Source organism: Chiloscyllium plagiosum, chromosome 29, assembly GCF_004010195.1.
Source record: "Chiloscyllium plagiosum isolate BGI_BamShark_2017 chromosome 29, ASM401019v2, whole genome shotgun sequence".
In the NCBI taxonomy this organism is placed as follows: domain Eukaryota; kingdom Metazoa; phylum Chordata; class Chondrichthyes; order Orectolobiformes; family Hemiscylliidae; genus Chiloscyllium; species Chiloscyllium plagiosum.
Genome location: NC_057738.1, coordinates 8784604 through 8808240, shown reverse-complemented (window position 1 = coordinate 8808240; position 23637 = coordinate 8784604). Strand labels below are relative to the sequence as shown.

Here is a 23637-nt window from a genome sequence, read left to right as displayed (position 1 = left end):
GATGTCAGGGGTGGGTTCTTTACCCAGAGAGTGGTGGGGGCATGGAATGCGCTGCCTGTGGGAGTGGCAGAGTCAGAATCATTGGTGACCTTTAAGTGGCAATTGGATAGGTACATGGATGGGTGCTTAAGCTAGGACAAATGTTCGGCACAACATCGTGGGCCAAAGGGCCTGTTCTGTGCTGTATTGTTCTATGTTCTATGCATCTCAAGCTCCTACGCTCCGGTGAAAAAAGTCCCAGCTTTGCCGGCTTTTCTTTTCACAGTTAAAAATCACATCAGGTAGTTCCTGATGAAGGAGCTGTGCTCCAAAAGCTTGTACTTTCAAATAAACCTGTTGGACTGTAATCTGGTGTTGTGCGATTTTTTAAACTTTGTCCACCCCTGTCCAACACCAGCACCTCCTCATCATTTCTTTATAAAGGTAGTTCTACTATAACGCAATGGTTGTGTTCTTGTGCAACTCTGTGTTATAGAAAAATGGTGCTTTAGAAACAGTGCTTAAAGTGTTGGCAATGTAAAGTTTGTGCTTTAGAAATAGCACCCCCAATTTGTCAATTATGTTACAATGAATCGGTGTTAACGAAATGCGCTACAGCAGAATGACCTGTAACCCAAACCTTCAATACCCAACAATATCCTGGTAAATCTCATCTGAACCCTCTCCAGCTTGGTAATAACCTTCCTAAAACAGGGCGGCCAGAACGGGACACAGTATTGATGTTGGTATTAATTCTGTAAAAATAACGCCTGCTCCTTGACTTGTGAGTGCACGTGTTGTATTTTGAGGTTCTGTCTGATTACGCTTCAAGCTGCCCAGGCCCTACATTCTGGAACTTCCTCCCGAAATCTCTACCTGCCTGAAGCTTTGGCTGAATATCTCCCGAAAAGGTACAATGGTCAAATTGTACACACTGTCCAGAGGTGCTCCACTAAGCCAAATGCACGATATAAATGCAAGTTGTTTGCAATGTCACTTTCCTGTGACTTCACGAACCCTGTGGCAAATCCAAAACCAACTTGTCAGCATTGGGAAGTTGAGCGCCTTGGGGAGGCCAGATGTAAAAGGAAGCTGACTTTGCCCGGACACCCACCTTGGTTTGTTCCACGCTTCTCAAAATCTCCACATGGCTTTGTGAGAAAGTTTGGCTGCTCTGATTTTGCTGTTGGGCTGAGGGATTTAGCTGTTAGAACAATTGGTCGTGTGGCTTAAGACTTTGTTAGCTTCAGAGACATTCCCTAAAAATAAATTCACTGGTCTGAGGTGATTCAAAGAAGCTCATTAGCAGTTTTCAGCGAAGGAGCTTGGATTCGGAGGATTCCCTTGTTGTGCAAATCGAGTTTGTTGTTGTTGCACTTGGGAATTTTGCCATCAGTCTGATCAAAGTCTGCAGCGTTTCCTTGGCCTTAATTTGCCCCGAAGATCAGAGCCTTGGCTTGGAAAGATCTGAGGCTTTGAGCCTTTTAACTAACCCTCTGGAGCTTTCGATTATATCTGTTTTCTCAGAGCAGCTCTACATTGTTTGTCTGTTTTGAAATTGTGGAAGAAGCAGCACTCGGAGGATGCAGGGAAGAAAAAGAGCTGACAGCATGAAGCTTGTCGACACCACCATCTGCAGCTTTCCATCCGAACCCCTCACCATACTGACCTGGAGATACATCGCCATTCCTTCAGTACTTCTGGGTCAAACTCCCAGAATTCATAAAATCCCTACAGTGTGGAAATAGACCATTTGACCAACAAGTCCACACCAAACCTCCGAAGACCATCCCCCACAGACTCAGTCCCCCCTACCCTATCCCTGTAACCCTGCATTGCCCATGGCTAACCCACCTAGCCTGCATATCCCTGGACACCATGGGCTAATTTTGCCTGGCTAATCCACTTAATCTGCACATCTCTGGACTGTGGGAGGAAACCCACGTAGACACAGGGAGAATTTGCAATCTCCATACAGACCGACGCTTGAGGTGGGAATTGAACCTGGGTCCCTGGTGCTGTGAGCCACCTTGCTGCCTCCTATAATTCCCTCGTTATAAAGGGCACTGAGTGTCCCTAGTCTGATGGTTCAAGAAGGCAGCTCAACACCACCTTCTCAAGGCAGTATGGATGGGCAATAAATGTTGGCCCAGCCAGCAATGTCCATGTCATATGAATGCCAAACATAATTCCTCAATCTCAATGGGCAAGGTGCAGCTGGAAGGAGACAATGTGCCCCAGACACACACTGACCTCTATTCCCTTCATGGCAACACTCCGTCAGCTCATAAAATGGTTACAGCTGAGAAGAAGGCCATTCAACCTATCGAGTTGATGCTGGTTCTCAGGAGGAATGGCTCAGATAGTTGACTGAACGGCTGGTTTGCAATGCAGAGTGATGCCAACAGCATGGGTTCGGTTCTCACACCAGCTGAGTTTATCAGCAAGGTCCCAGCTTCTCAACCTCTGCCCTTGCCCGAGGTGTGGTGACCCTCAGGTTAGCCATGATGTAGAGGTGGCTGGTGTTGGACTGGGGTGGGCAAGGTCAGAGGTCACAAGTTTTTGATTTCAAATAAACCCGTTGGACTATGAACTAGTGTTGTATGACTTCTGACCCTCTGGTTAAACCACCACAAGCCATCTCTTTGTAATGAGAAAGCAGCCCTACAGTCTACTAAGTCTACGGCAACCCTTACAGACCAGGAGGTAACGTGTGTGAATGCATTGGAGATCGCGCAGAAGAGGATTAGCAGAATGGTCCCAGGAATGAGAGACCTCAGCTGTGGGGTCATTTTCCTTGGAGAGAAGATTTGATCGAAGCTTTCAAAATGACCTGAGAACCAGAGAGGCGCTGTTTTCAAGTGTTTGACAAAAGATGCAATTGTGAGGTGAAAAATAATTTTTTTTGCAGAACGAATGGTTAGGAAGTGTGGACTCAGATAAGGCTTTTGAGGGGGTATTGGTTGATGAAAGGGGAGGTGGGTTAGCACCGAATTAAAATGCTCAGAGAGCATGATGGGCTGAATGGTCTCTGAACCATGACAATTCTGTCTGTTTAAGATATCCGGTGATCTAGGATTCCAAACTGAAGGCTGTCATGGAATATCCTGCAGGATTTGTGGATCCCAGTGTAGAAATTGATTCCGTTAATTGTTGTCCAGTGATGATAGTGTGATAGTGTTGCAAAGCAATTTGTCTCCACATGTGTCAGCTCCAGTCATTTGGAATCCACAGGCGTTCAATCCATTGGCACTATTGCTCTGCAGTTCCATCTTCCTATCTCATCAAACAAAGCATTCAGAGCCACTATGTACCCTGCTTTACAAATAACGTGATCAGGACTGCAGACAGCTTGTGCAAATGGTTTTCAGTTTGGGTCGAGGTGACATTCTGAGTGTTAACCCAGAGTTTGCACTGAAGGCTGGTACTGAGTCAATTCCTACATAGGAGAGGGTTCTGAGGAAGGGTCACTGGACTCGAAACATTAACTCTGATTTCACTCCACAGATGCTGCCAGATTTGCTGAACTCATCCAGCAATTTCTTTTTTTTCCCCTATATAAGTCCTTTCCCCAGAATGGGAGAGTCCAGAACTAGAGGACTTAGGTCCCTTTTAAATCACTGTAAAGCTAAGTGGCAACTTTTCCAGGCAGAGGGTTGTGCATTTATAGAATGAGCTGCCAGAGGAAGTACAGAGGCTGGTACATTTACAACACTTAAAAGGCATCTTGATGGGTATATGAATAGGAAAGGTTTAGAGGGATATGGGCCAAGTGCTGGCAAATGGGACTAGATTAGGTTAGGATGTCTGGTCGGGCTGAACGAATTTAACTGAAGGGTCTGTTTCTGGGCTGTACAGATCTGCGTCTGTATTAATTTACAGGCCAGTGTGTTGGCTGAATCCTAACTTGCAGCCGGAGTGAGCAGGATGGGTTGATAGTTCCTGACTGGGCCTGTCCTCCCTCAGGCTCCCCAGAAAACCCGTTCTGAAGAGAGGAGGTGGACATTTTAGCTTTCATGGTGGAATCCGATCCAAGTCTGCATTAATCAGTTTGTGGTTGAATTGACCAAGGAGACAAACTCACCTCTCCGTGATAAGCCAGATGTTAGCTTGGAACCTCTTCAGTCCAATAAAGTTTTGATTAGTTTCCCATTTCTATTAAAATTTTGTGCTTATAAACTTAGTCAGCACTGCAGTTAGTAACCGAAACCTCTCAGTACTCCATTAGTGTTCAAAATGACTGATTTACTATGATTTCTTCCAGGACTGAAAAGCACTCCTCCTCCTCCTCCTCTTGATTAACAGAATAAAGACAGATGTAGAGGAATTTCTTGAGTGTAGTGAATTGGTAGAATTTCTTACAGCAAATGGTTGTCAAGGCTGGCTCATTAATTAAAGAAAAGATTGAGATACAGACATTTCAATCTCTAAGTGAATCAAGGGTTATAGGGAAAAAGGTAAGAAAGTGAAGTTAAGGGTTATTAGATCAGCCATGAACCCACAGAATGGTGGAGTAGACCTACTTCGTCTTATGATCTTGAGCAGACATTTCTGGCCCTTTTGGAACATGTCTGGTCAGCTCATGTCCTCAATTCTATTCTCAGGTGTGACCATTATTTAGATGTGCTGCTTGTAATCCCAGCTAACTGTACTACTCGACAAGTCAGATCTGAGAATGAAGTTTGGCTTCATAGATTATTTCTGTATTTTAGGGTTAACAAGGCAATCATTCATTGAAATGTAGTCATTCAAGTTTGCAGATTTCTTTTAACAACAAAACAACAGTTTGTTACACAAGACAAAATAAACCAAGTTGACTAAATAAAGAACAGTTAGACAAAAATCTTAAAACATCCAGCAAAACAAAGTTTCAATGTTTTCTAACACTACTATTTTATACTGAAGCTCCTCCTTGATAACACACCTTGATGCCTGATGGAGCTGATTTTCCCCAGTTCTTTCCTGAAAACTCTGAAACTGTCATACATAAATACTTAATAAATCAGAGAAATCAGACTCAGTCAGCTAGGTGCATATTGCAGATTTCTAACCAAAACACTTAATAGTTTGAAAGTTATAGTCAGTACAACTTTTCTACTGAGATGCTTTCCCTAAAGTCCCAACAAACTATATTTGCTTCTGAACAAGATTCTCAGTGGACTTGGCAGGTGAAATAACATATCGGAAAGCTACAGAACAGTGGGATTTGGGAGGTCTTTTCTTGAATCACAAAATGCTAGCATCCAAAGTTTTCTGGGTAATTGGCAAGACAAACAGAACGTTGGCCTTTATTTCAAAGTGGGAGGGAGTATAAAAGGTAAGGAGGTTTTGGTAAAACTATACAAGCACTAGTCAGCTGGAATAGTGAACAATTTTGGGACCCTTATACTGACATTATGTCTCAAGTGTCAATGTTCGCTTGGTGGAAGGGGAGGCAGCAGCAATATCATTGGGACTGGTAATCCAGAGAGCCAGATTAATGTTACGGGGACATCGGTGTCAAATCCTACCAAGGCAGCTGAAATTTAAATTCAATAAATTGGAACTGAAAGCTAGACCAAATGGTGTCCACTAAACCAATGGTGATTGTTGTTGAAATCTATTTGACTCACTCATGCTTTTTAGGGAAGGGGATCTGACATCCTTATGCGGCATGGCCTAAATATAATGCGAGACCCATAATATTGTGGTTGGCACGTACTTGAAATGGCTGTAAAAAAACAATTAGTTCAAGCAACTAGGTATGGGCAACAAATGCTGGCTTTGCCAGCAACATTAACAGAAGACCTATTAGGCTGAGGTGCACTTGCAGGATGTTTACGTTAACCTCTGACTCAGAGGCAGTAACAAGGAAACGTTTTATTATTTAAAAATGCATGTGGAATTCACATACGTGCAAGAATGTTAACGAAAAGGACTTTAAAAGCTTGCACCAAATGTTAATAAGTCAACTATTATTTTCTTGGAAATTAAGAAATACTGGCTCATGTGGCGTGGCAAATCTTGACCTTGAAACAATACCAATATGACAGAAATTAAAATAGAAGTTATGCAGCCAGACACAAGGGGGTGCTGCAAACAAGGGACAGCTGGAATAGAAGGGACACTGTAAAGCGAAAGTGTAAAACAGAAAGGGGAGCTGGATGCAGACAGTAATTAGCTCACAGATACAAAAAAAATGAGGTCAGATTGTGACAAAGAGGAACAGAGAACTCGTGAGGTAAATCCAGTAAAAGTCTCTTTTAAAAGACTGGTTTCTCTATTTGCATTAAAAGGAGAACAGAATTTTAGAAGGCTCTTGGGGAAGCTGTTTGAGCGAACAAGAACAGAAAAGTAAAATCTGGCATGAATGGTATTCGAGGTCTTAATTATGATCCCAGTATGTTGGTTGGTCAGTAGAGAACAAACTTGGGAAAGCTATGCCTTCAAGACTGATATGACCCGAGGGAAAAGGGGTTCATGGATGTACATCTGGTCAATGTTAACAGTGGCTGAAGACATTGGGCGAAAGACACCTGCTAGTGAATGTACATTGAGGGCCTAATCAATTGGGTTAAAGGGCAACATGATTACACACGATGCCATGTTCACAGTCAGATTGTACTGATTGTTTGTTGTATCGATTATCTTAAGTGAAATTTATCTTTTCATTTGAATCAAGTATAATTTGCCTGTTAACTCATTATATTTGTGATATTCCTGACTAATGTTAAGGTAAGAGTTATAAAGCAAGTATAAGAATTGGATAGTAATGTCACAGCTGTACAGGACATTGATGAAGCCACTTTTTTTTAAAAAAACTACTTTCAGTTCTAGTCTCCCTGCGAGAGGAAAGGTGTTGAAAAGATTTGTAAGGATGTTGCTGGGACTGGAGAGTTTGAGCTATCGGGAGAGACTGAATAGGCTGGAGCTTTCTTTCCTCAGCAAAGGTGGACCAAGAGTCAGAGTTTACAGCGTATGTTTCCGTGCTTCGGTCCAACTTGTCCATGCTGACCAGATATCCTGAATTAATCTAGTCCCATTTTCCAGCATTTGACTCATATCTCTTCAAATTCTTCCTATTCATATGCCCATCCAAATGCCTTTTAAATGTTGTAATTGTACCAGTCTCCACCACTTCCTCTGGCAGCTCATTCCAGACACACACCAACCTGTGTGTGAAAAAGTTGCCCCTTAGATCCCTTTTCAATCTTTCTCCTCTTACCTTACACCTATGCCATCTAGTTTTGGACTCCCCCACCCCAGGACAAAGGCCTTGGCTATTCACCCTATACATGTCCCTCATGATACTATAAACCTCAACAAGGTCACCCCTCGACCTCTGATGCTCCATGGAAAACAGAATAGAGGGGTGACTTTATAGAGGTTTATAAAATCATGAGGGGCTTGGATAAGCTGAATAGCTAAGTTTGTTTCCTAGTCCAAAACTAGATGGCATAGGTTTAAGGAGAGAGGGAAATTTTTTTAAAAGGGACCCAAGGAGCAACTTTTTCCATGTAGACAGTGGAACACACAGAGTGAGCTGCCAGAGGTGGAGTGGTGGAGGCTGGTATAATTACAACATTTAAAAGGCATCTGGATGGGTTTTTGAATAGGAAGGGTTTAGAGGGATATGGGCTAAATGCTAGCAAATGGGTCTAGGTCAGACTGGGATGTCTGGTCTTCCCAATGGGAGATAACTCACTTTGGCAGCAAGAATAGAAAGGTGGATTATCAGAATGGTGATAAATTGGAACAAGTGCAACAACAACTGGGTATCCTTGTATACTAGTCACTGAAAGTATGTAAGCAAGTGCAGCAGGCAGTGAAGATGACAAATGCTATGCTGACCTTCAAGGAGATGACAAAAGCAGCTGCAATTGTACAGGGCCTTAGTGAGACCACATCTGGAGCACTGTGTGCAGTTTTATTCTCCTTATCTGAGGGAGGATATTGTGGCTATGAAGGGAGTACAACAAAGATTGTACTCCCTTCATAGTCAGACCAACATATAAAGAAAGACTAAATCAGTTAGGATTATCATTACTGGAGTTTAGAAGAATGACAGGTGTGGGGGGAGTTGCTGAAATTCATTGAAATCCATAAAATTTTAATAGGACTACACAAAGTGTTGGCTCTGCTGAGCTGAAGGTGGCACAAAAATGGCTGACCATGAGTATGAGTTGACATAGATGGTGGAGAAGACTTTTAGCAGAAGCAGGAGCTTGTTTAGTGTAGTATTAAGGCAAAACATAAGTTAGGACAATTGTAGTTTTGTAGACAGAATTTATATCTAAGGTAAGAAGAATAAGATAGTACAAAGGATCTTACTGCAAACAACAGCTGCAGCTGTTGATACAGAGACAGGTGTAAAAGGAGACCCTCGAATATGCTGATAGAACAATTTCATACCTAGCTGATTTGAAGTCGAAAGTCGGAGATCCATCACAAATAAAGTTACTTTGAAAATTAGGTATGAGCAGGTAGGGAAAGAGTTAAGTTCTGAACTTAAGAGGTTCAGCTGAGCATGACTCAGATCAGAAATTGCAGTTAACAATAGGGTGTTGGATGCAAGGGTAATAGGTTAACAAGGTGGAAAAGCATTCATTATGTAGAACTATTTAACAATATTGGAAGCATTCAGTATGTAAGGTCAGTTTAACAAGGTGAAAAGTATTCATTTTGTGAAGCCAGTTAAGATTCAGAACATCTTTTGTATAACAGCAGATGGCTTAATATTTGCTATTCTCACTCACTGATTGTGACAGTCACCCAATTAATATGTATGTTGCCTTATCAGGATGCTCCTCCCTGTAACATGACTATATAATTCATTGAGAAACTTCTTCCAGAGAAGAGCAAAAACTCATGTCTCTGTTCATGTAGGTGATCATTCTCTCCCCCTCCAGGGCCCAGAATAAAAATTAAGGAGGTAAAACTCTGTCTCTGAGGGTTTTGCTTTAATTGAGGAGGGGAAAACGGGATGACAATATTAGTTAAGATTCCCAGATAATCAGTTATAAATTTTGAAAAATACACAATAAGCATTTAAAAAAAAACCCCAGTAAATTCTTTGGACAACCTTAGACAATAAAGAAAGGCCCCCATACTGCTTACAGGGAGAACTGAATTACAGACGCAGAAATCAGCCATTTGAATGTGGATTGAATAAGATGCATTGTGAAAGTCCAAGGATGTTGATAGCAATATCTAGTAAACACAGATCATGGGAATACCTGGGGTTGTCCATAAGGCTGTCCATTGCTGACAATGCAGTCACATGAGTAACCTGATTGGATTTGTGATCAATGAGCAATATTATTGGTTTGTAATAGTGAAAAGGTGGGCTGAAAGCAAATGTCTAAAGAGTTTTCGTCTTTCCTTTGTTCAGCGAAGCTTCAATAAACTCTGATGCTGGAAGTGGACTCCAGATGTCAAGCGACTTTATCATAGAAATGAAACCATCGAATCCCTGAATTGTGGAAACAGGAGATTTGGCTAAACAAGTGCATGTTGACCCTCCAAACAGCAACTCACTCATATCCAGTCCCCTATCATATTATTGTCACATTTCCCTTGGCTAATATATATATAACCTACACATTCCTGAACACAATGGGTAATTTAGCATGGCCAATTCACCTAACCTGCACATCTTTGGATTGTGGGAGGAAACTGGAGCACCCGGAGGAAACCGATGCAGACACGGGGAAAATGTGCAAACTACACACAGACAGTTGGCAGAGGCTGGAATCAAACTTGGGTCCCTGTCACTGAGGCAGCAGTGGTAACCACTGAGCCACCATGCCACCCTATTTATTTAAATATTCCACCCCAACACAAATTAAACACAGGAAGTAAGTTCTCAATAATGACAGAAGCCAGAACCAGGAGTCACAATTTAAAGATATGGAATAGACACTGAAGACCAAGAAGAGGAGAAATTTCTACACCCAGAGAGTGGTGAGCCAGTGGTTGAGGTCAAAGCTTTGAATGTTTTCGAGTTAGATAAATTTCTTAGGACTAAATGGATCAAATGGGTATTTAGAGAAAGTGGGAACAAGTGAGTGATCAACTATGATCACATTGAATGGCAGAGGAGGCTTGAAGCACCAAATGGTTACTCATGCTCCTACTTTTTATATTTCTACAGTTTTAAACACACTATATTTATACCACAGATACACAATGCAAATAGAAAACAATGATCCAAACAGGTCCCAGTAAAGTAATAAAAGAACAAAGTCAAGCGAATGACTTTAAAAATCAAAGCAGCATTTGGCTGTTTAATCCCAATGACTGACAGTCAGCACGTCTGAGCACTTCGAAATCTTATCTCATGGGAAAAACAACTCATGTTTGTATCCCCAGGACATTGTATATGAAATCTCAAAGAAACCAATGCAAGGTTGTGAAAGTGATTCAGAAATTAACAGTATTTCCACCATAATTTATTCAACTTTGGCAAAACTACACAATATTTACACAGTAATGCTTAACCAATTTACTGCAAGCACTGATGTTGCTATAACATGGACATATACAAGCATACCTTTACAACCATCGTGGGCCACTTTAGTCTGGTCCAGCCATTTAACTAACTTTACATTGCCTTCCCACCCAGCATCGGGATCTGCTCCAGGTGCATCTGTTGAAAGGAAAGTATGACTTAGTTAATTCAAACCAAACAGGTTTGAAAAATATATCAAAGTAGAAATAACAAAATCATACAGCATTTGGTCACACTTAGGTAGATGGGAAAAATATCACTATTCCTTCAGCCTAAAGGTTAGTCTGCAACTAAAACCAAGCCATATGTAACACTGAACTCGGAGGTTGAATTTTGTGCATATTCTGACAGATATGCAATTTGCTTGGCACTATTTTTCTATTTACGTAATTGACTATAAATTGACAAAAAAAAGGAAGTGATAATTCAGTGTCGCTCCAGAGTTCTCTTACAGTTTTGAGGTTTGACACTTGTACATGTGCTCCAATTAAGAGATCTGTTTGTTGACAATAAGGACAAAGTGTGCACTCGCAACACATGCAGTCAGAGTTTATGTCGTCACTATCAGTAACATCCCAGTCAGTTTCCAGACATACACCAGACTAACAAAGAGAAAATGAAATGTCTTTGGAACTTCTCTCTACCACCTCTTCAGTTCCCTTCAGCCACTCCCCCACTTCACATCCCCTACTTGCCCTCTTCCACTCCTACCCATTGGGCATGTACAGAATGAGTACAAGCCAACAATAATATAGGCATGTTTAGAATGAAGCCAGTGGTTAGTACATTTGTGCAGTCTTCATGCATGCAGAACATATTTTGCAGTTGGCAGTGATCAAGGCAACCCCATAATTTGATTGTTTTTAATCTTTTGGCAACAGATTTGTTTACAGTTCATAATTTCAAATCCAATGGCTTTTTGTATGGTTCATTATGGTCATTAGACTACAGTGATAAGGAATTTTGTGTTTTTGCTTAGTAGAACAGGACATAAACATGAACATCTTGTCTCCTTTTAGCAAAGCATTTCAACTTGCAATAATCAGGATTAGGACAAAAGACTTGAAAAGAAGGAACATCAATTTATGACAAAAGTGTGCTGAATAGTTAAGCCATCAGCATGGAGTTGCAGCAAGAAGAATAAACTGTCAATCTTAGTTCTGATTGTTCAGCTTGATTCCATGAGAATTCATTGTACCCTTCTCACTCCCTATGACAAAAGATGCAATGGATACAAATTCATTTATCTATAAATGATGCCCATCTGTTAATAGATTATATATACACATTTTCTAGTTTATGCAATGCATTTCACTTAGTCTGACTTTTGACTTTAAACTGGTTTCTATTCTTTTTTTTAGCATAGTCTAGATTATTTGTCCAATAGTGGAATCACAATTAATGTTGGAGATAATATTTTGAGGGATATAAGCAGAGCCTACTGAGCACAAATCAGCATGCCATCTACTGTGAATGGATGATGGGCAATGGGGTTCGATACTGTCTGCCAATCATCGATTTAGACCCTATCTACCTTCCCTTGGAAAAAAAAAGAACCGGAAATGACATTACCCACCTTAAGAAACCAAAAAGATTTATAAATAAAAAGAGGTGGGACATACCACCAGCGCTTCAGAGATGAAATGTCTGAAAATAAACCTTCAAGCTCAGTGAGCTAACTTACATACTTATCAACTTGAGCTACAAATCTTCTCAAAAATCACTAATTGGGAAGATATTAGTTACATTCTGGAGTAGTGGTGCTGGAAGAGCACAGCAGTTCAGGCAGCATCCAAGGAGCAGCGAAATTGACATTTCGGGCAAAAGCCCTTCATCAGGAATAAAGCTGTAGAGAGAGGAGGAAAACTTCTTCAAGGCAGGCATCCTTGCAAGAGGATTCGCAGTAGGGTTAAAATCAATGAGGTAAAAACAATGACTGCAAATGCTGGAAATCAGATCTGGTTTCCAGCATCTGCAGTCATTGCTTTTACCTCTAACATATTAGTTACATACAGCACAATGGCATGCAAATAACTAATTCATGCCGTCGGGTAAAACATCTTGAATAATGGAGCCACTAGAGTTTTGACTTGAAAAATGTTTCAGACAACAACTCTGGGAGACATGCACCAACAACCCCTCTGCCCTGTGGCTGACCACTTCAACTCCCCCTCCCACTGCGCCAAGAACATGCAGTCTTGGGTCTGCTTCACCGCCAAATCCCAACCACCTGACGCCTGGAGGAAGAACGCCTCATCTTCTGCCTGGAGACCTTCCAATCACACGATATCAATGTTGATTTTACCGGTTTCCTCATCTCCCCTCCCCTATATAATCCCAGACCCAACCTTCCAACTTGGCATCACCCGCTTGAACTGCTCCCACCTGTCCATTTTCCTTTCTACCTATCCGTTCCACTCTCTGCTCTGACCTACCACCATTACCCCTCACCTGCATTCACCTATTGCCTTCCTAGCTACCTGTCCCCCAGATCCTCCCTCCATTCCTGATGAAGGCCTTATGCCTGAAACGTCGACTCTCCTGCTCCTCAGATGCTGCTTGACCTTCTATGCTTTTCCAGCACCACACGTTTTGACTCCTGAATATACAGTCTTGTATCTACATATGGTTATATTTAATTGGTCACTTTGGTTGTTGTGTCCTTAAGATCATACAGGTAAAGCTGAGCATTACAACAAGTATTCATTTAGAACAATCAAGCTGCAGGCCAAAGGTTACCTTTCTTCATAATTTTTGGATTTTGTGATTGGTACAATAAGTAGTTTTCTAAGGTATTGCTCTCAGTACGTGCAAAGATATGCAGCTTTATGAAAGTGTACATTGTATTATGTACACTATACTACTCTGTTAGTGTTGTTATAAAGCAAAAAGTCCAATCAGTCCTTTGTTTAAAAAGTGCTCCAGTAAAGTTTAATCGTTTATAGAGAATTTCATAAAATGTTTGATTAGATTTGCATCAGAGTGAGAAGCAGACAGTACACAATGATTGACTTATTTGAAGATTGTTCAGGATCTTCGTCCTGCTCTCACACCTCAAACTTGCAAAATGCGAGTCAGGCCCAGTTACAGATTCAGAAAAGCATACCAGGTTCATGCGTGACTTTGCTCAGGACTTTCATTTCTTTCATACAAGGGCAATCTGCAGTTTGCGAGTCATGATGCGCAGAGTGCACGCACTGAGGTGGGCAGCTTAGAAGACCAACTTTGGTTCTTGGGGTCAATAGAATCACCAAGGTCTTAGCAGATCATAGAGCTTCTCTCTAATGCAAGAGAGAGATATACACTGAGAAACAAAAGGCAGAAGGAGGGAGAGGTAGACAACTGGTAGTGGCTTAACCTGGGGGTCACCCAGGTATACTAATCAAGTGGCGCTGAATGGCGTTGAATTACTGGAATATTGCTGGAGCTGCAATTATCTAGGCAACTGGACAGTATTCCATCACACTTTGAATTTAAGCCTGATAAATGGTGGGCAGGCTGTGTGAAAAAAAAATCTGATTGGGGGTTAATTGCTGCAGGATTTTCAGCCTCTGACCTGTTCTTCTAGCCACTGCAGTTATATGGCTAGTCCAGCTCAGTTTCTGTTCAAAGTAACCACAAGGATGTTAATGGTGGGGGATTCAAATGACGGTAATGGCTCCTCTTGCTGAGAATAATTATTGCCTGGCACTTGTGGGCACAATGTTACTTGCCACTCATCAGCCCAAGCTTAATTTTTGTGTAGGCCTTGTTTCATTTGGACATAGACTGCGTCAACTTCTGAGGAGTTGTGTTTAATACTGAATACCAGCCAGTTATCAGGGAACATTTTAACTTTTTAAACTTTATAATGGAGGAAATGTAATTGATAAAGAAACTGAAAATGGTTGAACGTAAGACACTACCCTGCAGAAACTCAACTTTCGCAGTCAAGATCATTGGCACCCAACTACCATGGCATCTTTTTCTGTGCGAGGTAATGATACCAATCGTGGCATGGAGTGTCCTATTTAAGTTTCACCATTGAACTGCTGAAGTGAAATAATTACATCATTTAAACAATGCACTGCCCGAAAATTTTTCTGGGACTCTTCTGGTACAGTGGTAGTGTCCCTATCTCTGAGTCGGAAGGCCTGGGTTCATGCACCACCTGCTCCAGAAGAGGGTAGTAACATCCCTGGACAGGCTGATACAAAAGATATCTCCAACAGTTTTCTGCAGTAACATTAAATCATAACACAGGTTACACTGTATGCACTCTACTGAAAACAGCCAACAAGAATTTAAGACTGTTCCCCAAGTTCTGCAGAATATACAGCACAGGGAGAGACCATTTGACCTAGCAATTTCATGATCCCCCTGCTCCTCTTTAGTCTAGTGTCATTCAACTTTCAATTCCTGTCTCGCTCAGGTGCTATCTTACTTCCTTTTAAATGCATCAGTCCGATTCACCTGAACTACTCTCAGACAGCAAGTTCCACATTCTCACCATTCACCGGCTAGAAAGTTTCTTCTGAATTTCCAACCCGATTTTTGAAACATATACATGATGACCTCTAATTTTGTTCTCCTTTGCAATCCCCCAAACCCTGCCAAATGAAATGCTGTGTTTGTGCCTGTTAACCTGTGAATGTGCCTATTATACAGAAGGTTACATGTTTGACAGGCTGCTTTTAAAAGGCCTTATTAACTGTCATTATTTTGAGTGATTTGAGAATTTGTACTTGGATCCTTTTGCTCAATGATATCATTTTAAATTATTTTTCATTATTAATGTTAACACTCATTAAAATCTAATAACCCAATTATTTGCATTGGAATTCATGTACACATTATACATCATTTAAACAATGCACTGCCCGAAAATTTTTCTGGGACTCTCTGGTACAGTGGTAGTGTCCCTATCTCTGAGCCGGAAGGCCTGGGTTCATGCACCACCTGCTCCAGAAGAGGGTAGTAACATCCCTGGACAATTCAATTCCCTTCTTATTCTTAACGAAATTTTAGAAATCGGTTCCAAAGTCCAAATTATTTACTATCTACTTTGACTAACAGCACTGATCTTCCAGTAACCCTATTTCCCAGAAGTATCTAATTCAGGCATTAGACCCTTAATTAGTTTGTGAATGGCTAACATTCATCTCAACAGCCACTCTAGAAAGCTGAAAAATACCCAACTTGAAGTTGATTTGAACTTCCTCAGCCATACAGGATGCTGGTCTCTAAAATCAGACCTTGTTACACACAATTAGGGCCGTATTATTGTGAAATGGTCAAACAAACAATCAGACTTAGCAGAAATCTAACAGCTTATAAGAGACAACTAGCTGTGTGGGATTTAAACAACCAGAGGAACACAATAGATGTCTTCAATCCATGACAAGACACCTGGGTGTCAAGATCACCATGTTTTCATTGCTAGGTATCAGAAGCCAAGACTTAAAAAAAAATTGATGTGACTTAGTGAGCACTGATAATTCAATGACAGCTTTTATAATTGATCTATATGGATGATATCTAGGCAATGATTGGATTAAACCAGTCTCTCTAGACTTTGTTGCATAAAGATATTGAGAGAAGGGATTGACTAAGTGTAGAGATTTAGAAGTTTTACATATTGCACTGACTGATGTCAAGGTACCTGAGGCAGACCAGGGAGTGTTTAATTGGAAATTACACATACGACCAGCGTAATTGTCATGCTGATGCACTTTGATCTTACTGTCTTGAATATAACAATGTTTCAGGTCTTCCCTTCACTTGAAAGAAATGTAACTACTGTCACAAAGTACCAAGATCTGGACAACATTCAAGCTGATAAATGCCAAGTAACATTTGCATTGCGAAAGTGCTAAGCAACAATGATCAAGAGAGAATCTTGCCATCAACTCTCAACATTCAATGACATTACTAATGCCAAATCCCCCATTATCAACATTGATGGTTACTACTGACCAGAAGCTGAAGTGGTGCAGTTATTTAAAATACTGAAGTGCAGTCAGAGACTAGAAATTCTGTGGTAAGAACCCAATCTCCTCACTCCCCAATGGCTGTCTACCATTGACAAGACAAGTTAGCAGTGCAACACAAGTCTCTCCATTTGCCTATACCAAATTCAAGACGACAGGTCATCAAACTTGTTCAGGACAATTACAGAGACTAATAAATGTTGGCCTGGCCAGCAACTCCCACATCTCATGAACAATAAAATATTGATTTTAGTTCGGGACAAGGGAATATGGAGTTAATTGACTCTCTACCGCCTGTGCAATCTCTCCATGCTAACCGTGTGCACATTACAGGAAAAGACAAAACATACAGATATTGAATTAAGCAGAAGATTGAGAACTCTAAATAAAAATACATTGTTTCAACTTTTAAAAGGATTAAGGTTGCACTTGCATTGTAATAATTCACACCTGACACATTGTAATGGCAGATAGTTGGTGCTGCATATACTCTAATGAGTTCTTAGTTCATATCCAACTTTACTGATATTCATTGTTGCAAATTACATTTGATAGAAGTTAATGCAAATACAAGGAATTAAGTTAAATGAAGGAATCCAGAATTTCTGCCAGAAGCTCTTACTGCACCAAAAATGGGTGGAGGCGGCTCAGAGAGACAGATACATGAAATGTAAAGTACCTACCCAATGCAAGAAAGAGGATTGGAAAAGTTAGAACTGTTAAGTTTAGAAGTAAATTAGTTTTTAAAACAGTAGTGACTGGCCCTGAATGCAAATATGAATGTAGAGACTTATCCCTCAAGAAATGTCATGCTACCAGTTTTTGAAAATAAGCTTTTATTTGTTTGTCTCTTCTAGCAAACTCCCTTAACGTTTGTAATTCCCATTTTGCCTCCAGAATACAGTTTACATGTTGTTTATATTCCCTGTTTTTTTTTCTGGCTGTGTTTTTTTTAGAAAATAGAATCCTCACAGCGTGGAAACAGGCCATTCGGCCACAACAAGGTTCACATCAACCCTCCCAAGAGCACTCCACTCAGAGCCACCCCCTACCCTGTCCCTGCAACTCCCAACATCCACACCTAACCTATACATCCTTGAACACGGTGGGTAATTTAGCATGGCCAACCCACCTAACTTGCACATCTTTGTACTGTGGGAGGAAACCAGAGCACCCGGAGGAAACCCACGCAGACACAGTTGGAAGTTCTTCGATCAGACTCACGAGTCTGAATGTTGCCTGCCCTGTTCACAGATACCACAGAGCCCCTGCACCAAGACATATGCCAGATTAGAAGAAAGATCCTTGAAAAATATGCAAAATCTTTGCAAGAAAAGATGAGTAGTGAAAGGCATTTCCAGAAGATGAGAGGACATAGTTTTAGGATAAGAAGTAGCAGACTTAAAACAGATGAACAGAAATTACTTCTTTCAAAGTACCACAAACCTAGGGAATTCACCACCCCACAGTGGATGCCAGAACACTGAGTAAATTTGAGGAGAAGATCGTCAGATTTTTAACTAGTACTGGTTTAAAGGGTTATGGAGAGCAGGCAGGCAAGCAAGTGGAGACGAGATCGCATGAACGATTCAAATGGAGGAGCAGGTTCAAAAGGGCCAAATTACCTATTCTTGCTCCACAGCTCTTATGGTCTTCACCATGAGGAGAGACAAGGACTTGGGTTTTCTTTGTACTTCTGAGCAATGTCCATTACTGCTCTCTTTTCTGCATTAAATTTCATCTTTTGTGGGTATTCCTCTTCACTGGTCTGTTTGCCCTTCTAAAATATAATCCCCACTCATTATATAAAATTTGAAAATGTAGTAATATGCAAGCAATGTGCCCTGTTCACCCAAGTCCTGCTCATTATTACAGACCAGTATTACTAATATTAATCCTTTAGGAACACTCCTGTTTACCTCTTTCAAAAGAACCATTAGCCATCACTTTGTCCCTTTAGTCAATTTTTAAAATTATACTACTTTTAGCTTCTTATAGAATCTTAAAGATTTTGTGAGCAAGATTACATAGCACTTTGTGAAACACATTTTGAAAGTACATATATATATATATACAGGCACACACACTTCAATTTCTTTTAAATCTTCAAATTTTCTTGCATGATCGGCACATCAAAAGAGAACAGGAAGAATGTGGTCAAAACCTCTACAAAATTTCTATGAAACCTATGAAATTTCCATCTTGACTGTCTCCACCAAAACCATGCCACCTGGACCAATTGACATCTCTACTATGAGAACTTATGTCCCAACTACTTTTTAAAATCCTACTCAATTGTGCTGCTGCCACCTGCACTGCTACTGCTGCATTTTATTTGTTTTCATTGTTGCCAAGGTGTTCACTTATTACCCTGCCATGTCCTCAGTATCCAGGTAAAGATCCGTTTTGTTCTCCTCCACGGTGCGGCACGGTGGCACAGGGTTAGCACTGCTGCCTAACAGCGCCAGAGACCCGGGTTCAATTCTCGCCTCAGGCGACTGTGTGGAGCTTTCACATTCTCCCCGTGTCTGTGTGGGTTTCCTCCGGGTGCTCCTGTTTTCTCCCATAATCCAAAAACGTGCAGGTTAGGTGAAATGGCCATGCTAAACTGCCCGTAGTATTAGGTGAAGGGGTAAGTGTAGGGGAATGGGTCTGGGTGGGTGGTGCTTCGGCGGGTCGGTGTGGACTTGTTGGGCAGAAGGGCCTGTTTCCACACTATAAGCAATCTAATCTAATTAACCTCAACCTTACTTTGGAGTAGCATTTTACAAAAGCTTATAAAACAGTCTTTGGATTCCAGTTGTTAATACGACTAACAAATAAATCCACACAAGGTCACATTTCCATAATCACACCAGGCGATATTCACTGAGTAAGTAAATTGACATAGTGCCTTATTGTTTGTCAACAATTGAACAGCTTGAGAAAAATGCAAGTCTGTGTTTGGTACTGAATTGCATATTAAGAACTAGTTGGTACAGTGGGCTGGGAAAATATTCCTTTCATTTCAGGAATTTGAGTGAAAGTGTAAATATATCTAAAGTATATATTAAAAAAATTATTCATTTGAGTTAGGATTTTGAATCTAGTTGGTACAGTGGGCTGGGAAAATATTCCTTTCATTTCAGGAATTTGAGATAAAGTCTGTCCATCAGTTTGAAAGTGTAAATATATCTAAAGTATATATTAAAAAAATTATTCATTTGAGTTAAGATTTTGAATCAGTGACATGAGGGGCTTTTAATATTTCTACTTGCATATGTGTGTATGACTACTGGAGCGATAAATGATAATGTCTTTGCATTGCACAAACCAAACAGTTTGTTTTGCTTAGAGGAAAATCCCAGAGTTGTAAAAGTTTCTGATTTCAATTTCCAGAAGTCCTGGCTGGAGTCAGCAGAAAAACGCAGCTTCTCCTGATGAAAAGAAATAGTTGGGAACAATTAGAAAGTGGGCTACCACAGTCTAAATACCAGACCAGTGTGAATGGTTAGAAACCTGAAGGTGTTATTTGAAGATGGAAAAGTCCAAAGTTCAGCAGACTAATCAAGAAAAAGGATCTCAAAATGCTCAAGACTAAGAATTAAAAGAAACTGATAAGTCAAACCTGCAGATGTGATTGACAAAGGTAATCTCTTTGATAAAGTGATGGTGTTGGGATAGATGAGTTTTATTTCCACTGTTTCAAATTGTGTTGTATATAAATAGTCTGGTGTATTCGGTTTGATTTTCATATCTTTTGCATAATAAACTTCTGATTTATTGTTGAAACCAAATTTGCTGCATTGTATTTTGGTGAAAGAAATCCTTATTAAAACAAAAAAGCAACAACAAAAAACATGGACTGGTCAAGCTAGGTTTCAATCTGGGATGTGAGCAGAAATAATGGCCAGGATCATAACATAATTCTTTAGCAAAGATCTGACCTAATTTCCAACAAGAATAGGCAGAGCACAAACTATAACCTCAATGATGACCTCAAAGCTTGCTGATAAAGGAAATGGAAACAAAAATCGCAATGGGGAAAAGCCAGAGTGTACTCATAAGCACGTTGCTGAAGTAGGACAAAGAAGCTGCGGCAGTTACAGGTGTGCTCCATTATCGAGAATTCAAATCTTTCATTTGAGTACAGAATTCAACCAAAATTATGTAAATAAACTAATTTAACACTCAATGTCACTGATATGCTAGTAAGGAGGTCAACTGCCTCTCCTGTAGTCTCAAGGACAACCGCTGAAAGCATTTATATTGATACTACATATCGTCCTTTAAATCAAGTACACTGATACACTAGGTGGTTTGTATTTCCATTACAATAATTTACAAAGAGTCAGCTATCATCAGCTGACCTTTTTGTTGTACAATTGGCTGAAATACATAGATCCTATTTGGACAGTAAAACTTCATTACATAATAAATTTTGCCGCATCAACATTTCTGCCTCTTTCCCCCTTATATTTTCTCCCACTGCTCTCAAATGCATCACATCAGACCTGACTGCCTGTTCACATTAGCCCACTGACCGATTTAGGAAATTCTGATAATGAAGACTGTTAACAGAAATATGTTATCACACACCTCTGGGGCAGATGGGACTTGAACCTTCGTGTCCTGGCCCAGAGACGGAGTTATTACCATTGTAACACAAAGGCTTCTCTGACATTATAAACCAGAGGAAACTAACTGCTTCAGTTTGCCCACAGGTAGTGTTAAGAAAGAGGCCGCATAAAACCCACGCAACAATAGATTACTACCAGCTGATGCAGAAAACTGTAGATAATAGACAAATCATAATTCAAAGCAAACATACATGAATTGACTGGCCTTTGCATTCTGACAAATCGGTTAACAGCCAGGGTAATGTTGCAAAAAAATCTTTTCAGTCTCCCTCGTCTTCAAATACTTGCCTTAAATTCAGATTATGATTTGTTTTGTTTTAAAGTACAAACCGAGTTAGAGTAATAGAATGCTGGCAGTACGTAATGAGGCCATTCGGCCCACCATGCGCGCTGGTTGTCCGAAACAATCTCAAATCAGCACCGGGGCCGGGAGGAAAGCAACACGAGCAATTGCAATTTTTGCTTCCACGCCCGACAAAACAAAAAATTTTCTAAAATAGGACGGAAATGTAAAGCAACAAGAGAAACATTTTCAGAGGGAGGTTTGAATTAGTGACTGCGCTGTTGGAACAGGAACGTCCAACTTCTAAATGAGCTCCTGGCGAGGGGAAACGCGTGAGTGGGTTGACTTCCGACGATTTCGCAGTAAAATAGGCATCGGGGTCACCTCCGCGGGCGCCGTGTTCGCTCAGAGCAGCACGGAGTTACCTGCGATCCGATTCAAGGTGACCCAGTAATGCTCATCCGGGCTGTAAGTGTCCCGGGACCACTGCAGCAGGTCCCTCGCCCGCACGTCCTGAAGCACGAAGCCCACGAAGCCGCGGGTCAGCACGTAGTAAGCGGAGCCGAAGTAGAGCTTCAGGCCGTGGGGGACGCCGCCCGCCTTCTTGGCCGAGGTCTGGATCACGTACGACTGCCCGGGGGCGAGGTGCTCCCGGTGGACGTGAGCGGTCCTGGGCTTCATGTGCTCTGGCTGCGGCACCCCCGGGGTGATGTTCCGGCCCCGCCGCTGGCTCTTCAGGAAGCGCACCAGCTCCCGGTTGGTTTTCAGCGGGTAGTCCTGGCCGCACAGGTTAATCACGTACTGCCAGCGGAGCGGGGAGCCCGCCAGCTCCTGCATGCAGTTGATGTCCGCCTGCAGCCGGGAGAAGCCGCCGTACACCACGGCCTCGCTGCGGGACGCCAGGAAGACGTTGCGGAAGCAGGAGGCGAGCTCCTGCAGCCGGCGCCTGAACTCGGCCGAGCTCTTGTCGTCCACATGGATGCAGTAGATGTTCTGCGGGGCGTAGATGGCCCTGAAGAGCCACAGCAGGGTGTCCAGGTCCTTGTGGACGGTCAGGATGTAGGCCAGGGGGAAGTCCGCCTCCTCCTGGGACAGGGGCTCGGTGATGTAGGAGTGCGCGGCCAACAGGCGGGAGCAGTTCAGCGGCCCCGGGGCCCTGGCCTCGGCACGGTGCAGCTGCTCACACCGAGCCCCCAGCCCCACGGCGGCCGCCTTGCCCTGGAAGAGCGCGGCGCACAGCTCGTCCGGGTAGTCGCCGCACTCAGCCGGGTGCAGCGGCCAGGCCTGGGGCACGGGCCGCCGGAGCTTGCCGCTGCTGATGTAGATGCACAGGCAGACGGCGGCGCTCACCGAGGCGCACAGCACGAAGCTCCATTTCGCCGCATTCATTGGCCTCGCCCCCGCCGCTCCGAGAGCCAGCAGCAACTTGCACCATGGTCCGGGTCCGCAGCACGGCCCTGCACCCGGACACTCTGCATCGACTCTCCTTCCGCATCCCCGGCTCCACCCAGAAAGGGGGCAGGCACACTCTCCCGGAGCTCAGGGCACAGAAACATGACAGCGTGCAAACAAATGTCAACACCGCACTGCCCGCCGCTGACCATTTCCAGCATCACACTCGTCTGAAACAGAAACAAACTGCTGGTGGGGGAGAAAAGCTCTGTGGGTCTGGGAGCATCTGTGAAGAGAGCGCAGAGTTAACTTTTCGGGTCCGGTGCAGAACCCCTTTTGAATTCTCCACAACCACCCTGATGAAGGAGCACCACTCCGAAAGCTCGTGCATCCAACTATAACCTGGTGTTGTGTGATTTCTAACTTTGTCCACCCCAGTCCAACACCAGCTCCTCCAAATCATGGTATAAAGGCCAGCATCAAAAAGCTGGGCGCAGATCAAACCATCCGGACTCTCAGATTACCGCGGGATGTTCTGAAATCAGAAACATTCAAACAGACTATAGTCACACCCTAGAACGGAAGTGAGGACTGCAGATGCTGGCAAAGGCCCTTCATCAGGAAACGTCGATTTTTCCTGCACCTCGGATGCTGCCTGACCTGCTGTGCTTCTCCAGCACCACTCTCATCTTGCCTAGAGTCGCACACTGACACCAGTGTGAGAAAATCCAGTAAATCTTGTAATGGTGCTTACAGGGGTGACATGTTTCTCTACTCAGGACAGAACTCCAATAGGTTCATGTCTAAATATGACTTTAAAAAAAAATCCTCTCCGCCCAGGTTTTGGGAGAGTGAGTGTTATCATACAAAACGGAGAGGGGATGGGGGGAAGGTGGGGGGAGGGGT

General features: G+C 42.3%; 1 protein-coding gene across 2 annotated transcripts in view; it reads right to left on the bottom strand.

The window, feature by feature from the left end:
* LOC122564359 (beta-1,3-galactosyl-O-glycosyl-glycoprotein beta-1,6-N-acetylglucosaminyltransferase 7-like) overlaps positions 1–22820 on the bottom strand; it is a 40557-nt gene extending 17737 nt beyond the window's left edge. Inside the window, exons 1-3 of one of the 2 annotated variants that reach the window (XM_043719114.1) lie at positions 21765–22820; positions 10511–10606; positions 7567–9430 (exon numbers count right to left, since the gene is read on the bottom strand). In XM_043719114.1, the coding sequence (XP_043575049.1) occupies positions 9393–9430; positions 10511–10606; positions 21765–22728 (1098 nt within the window). In that variant the 5' untranslated portion in view covers positions 22729–22820 and the 3' untranslated portion in view covers positions 7567–9392. Of the gene's footprint in view, positions 1–7566; positions 9431–10510; positions 10607–21764 lie in introns of those variants that run through there. The other variant, XM_043719113.1, reaches the window with a different exon arrangement.
* Between the last annotated feature and the right edge of the window lie 817 nt (positions 22821–23637).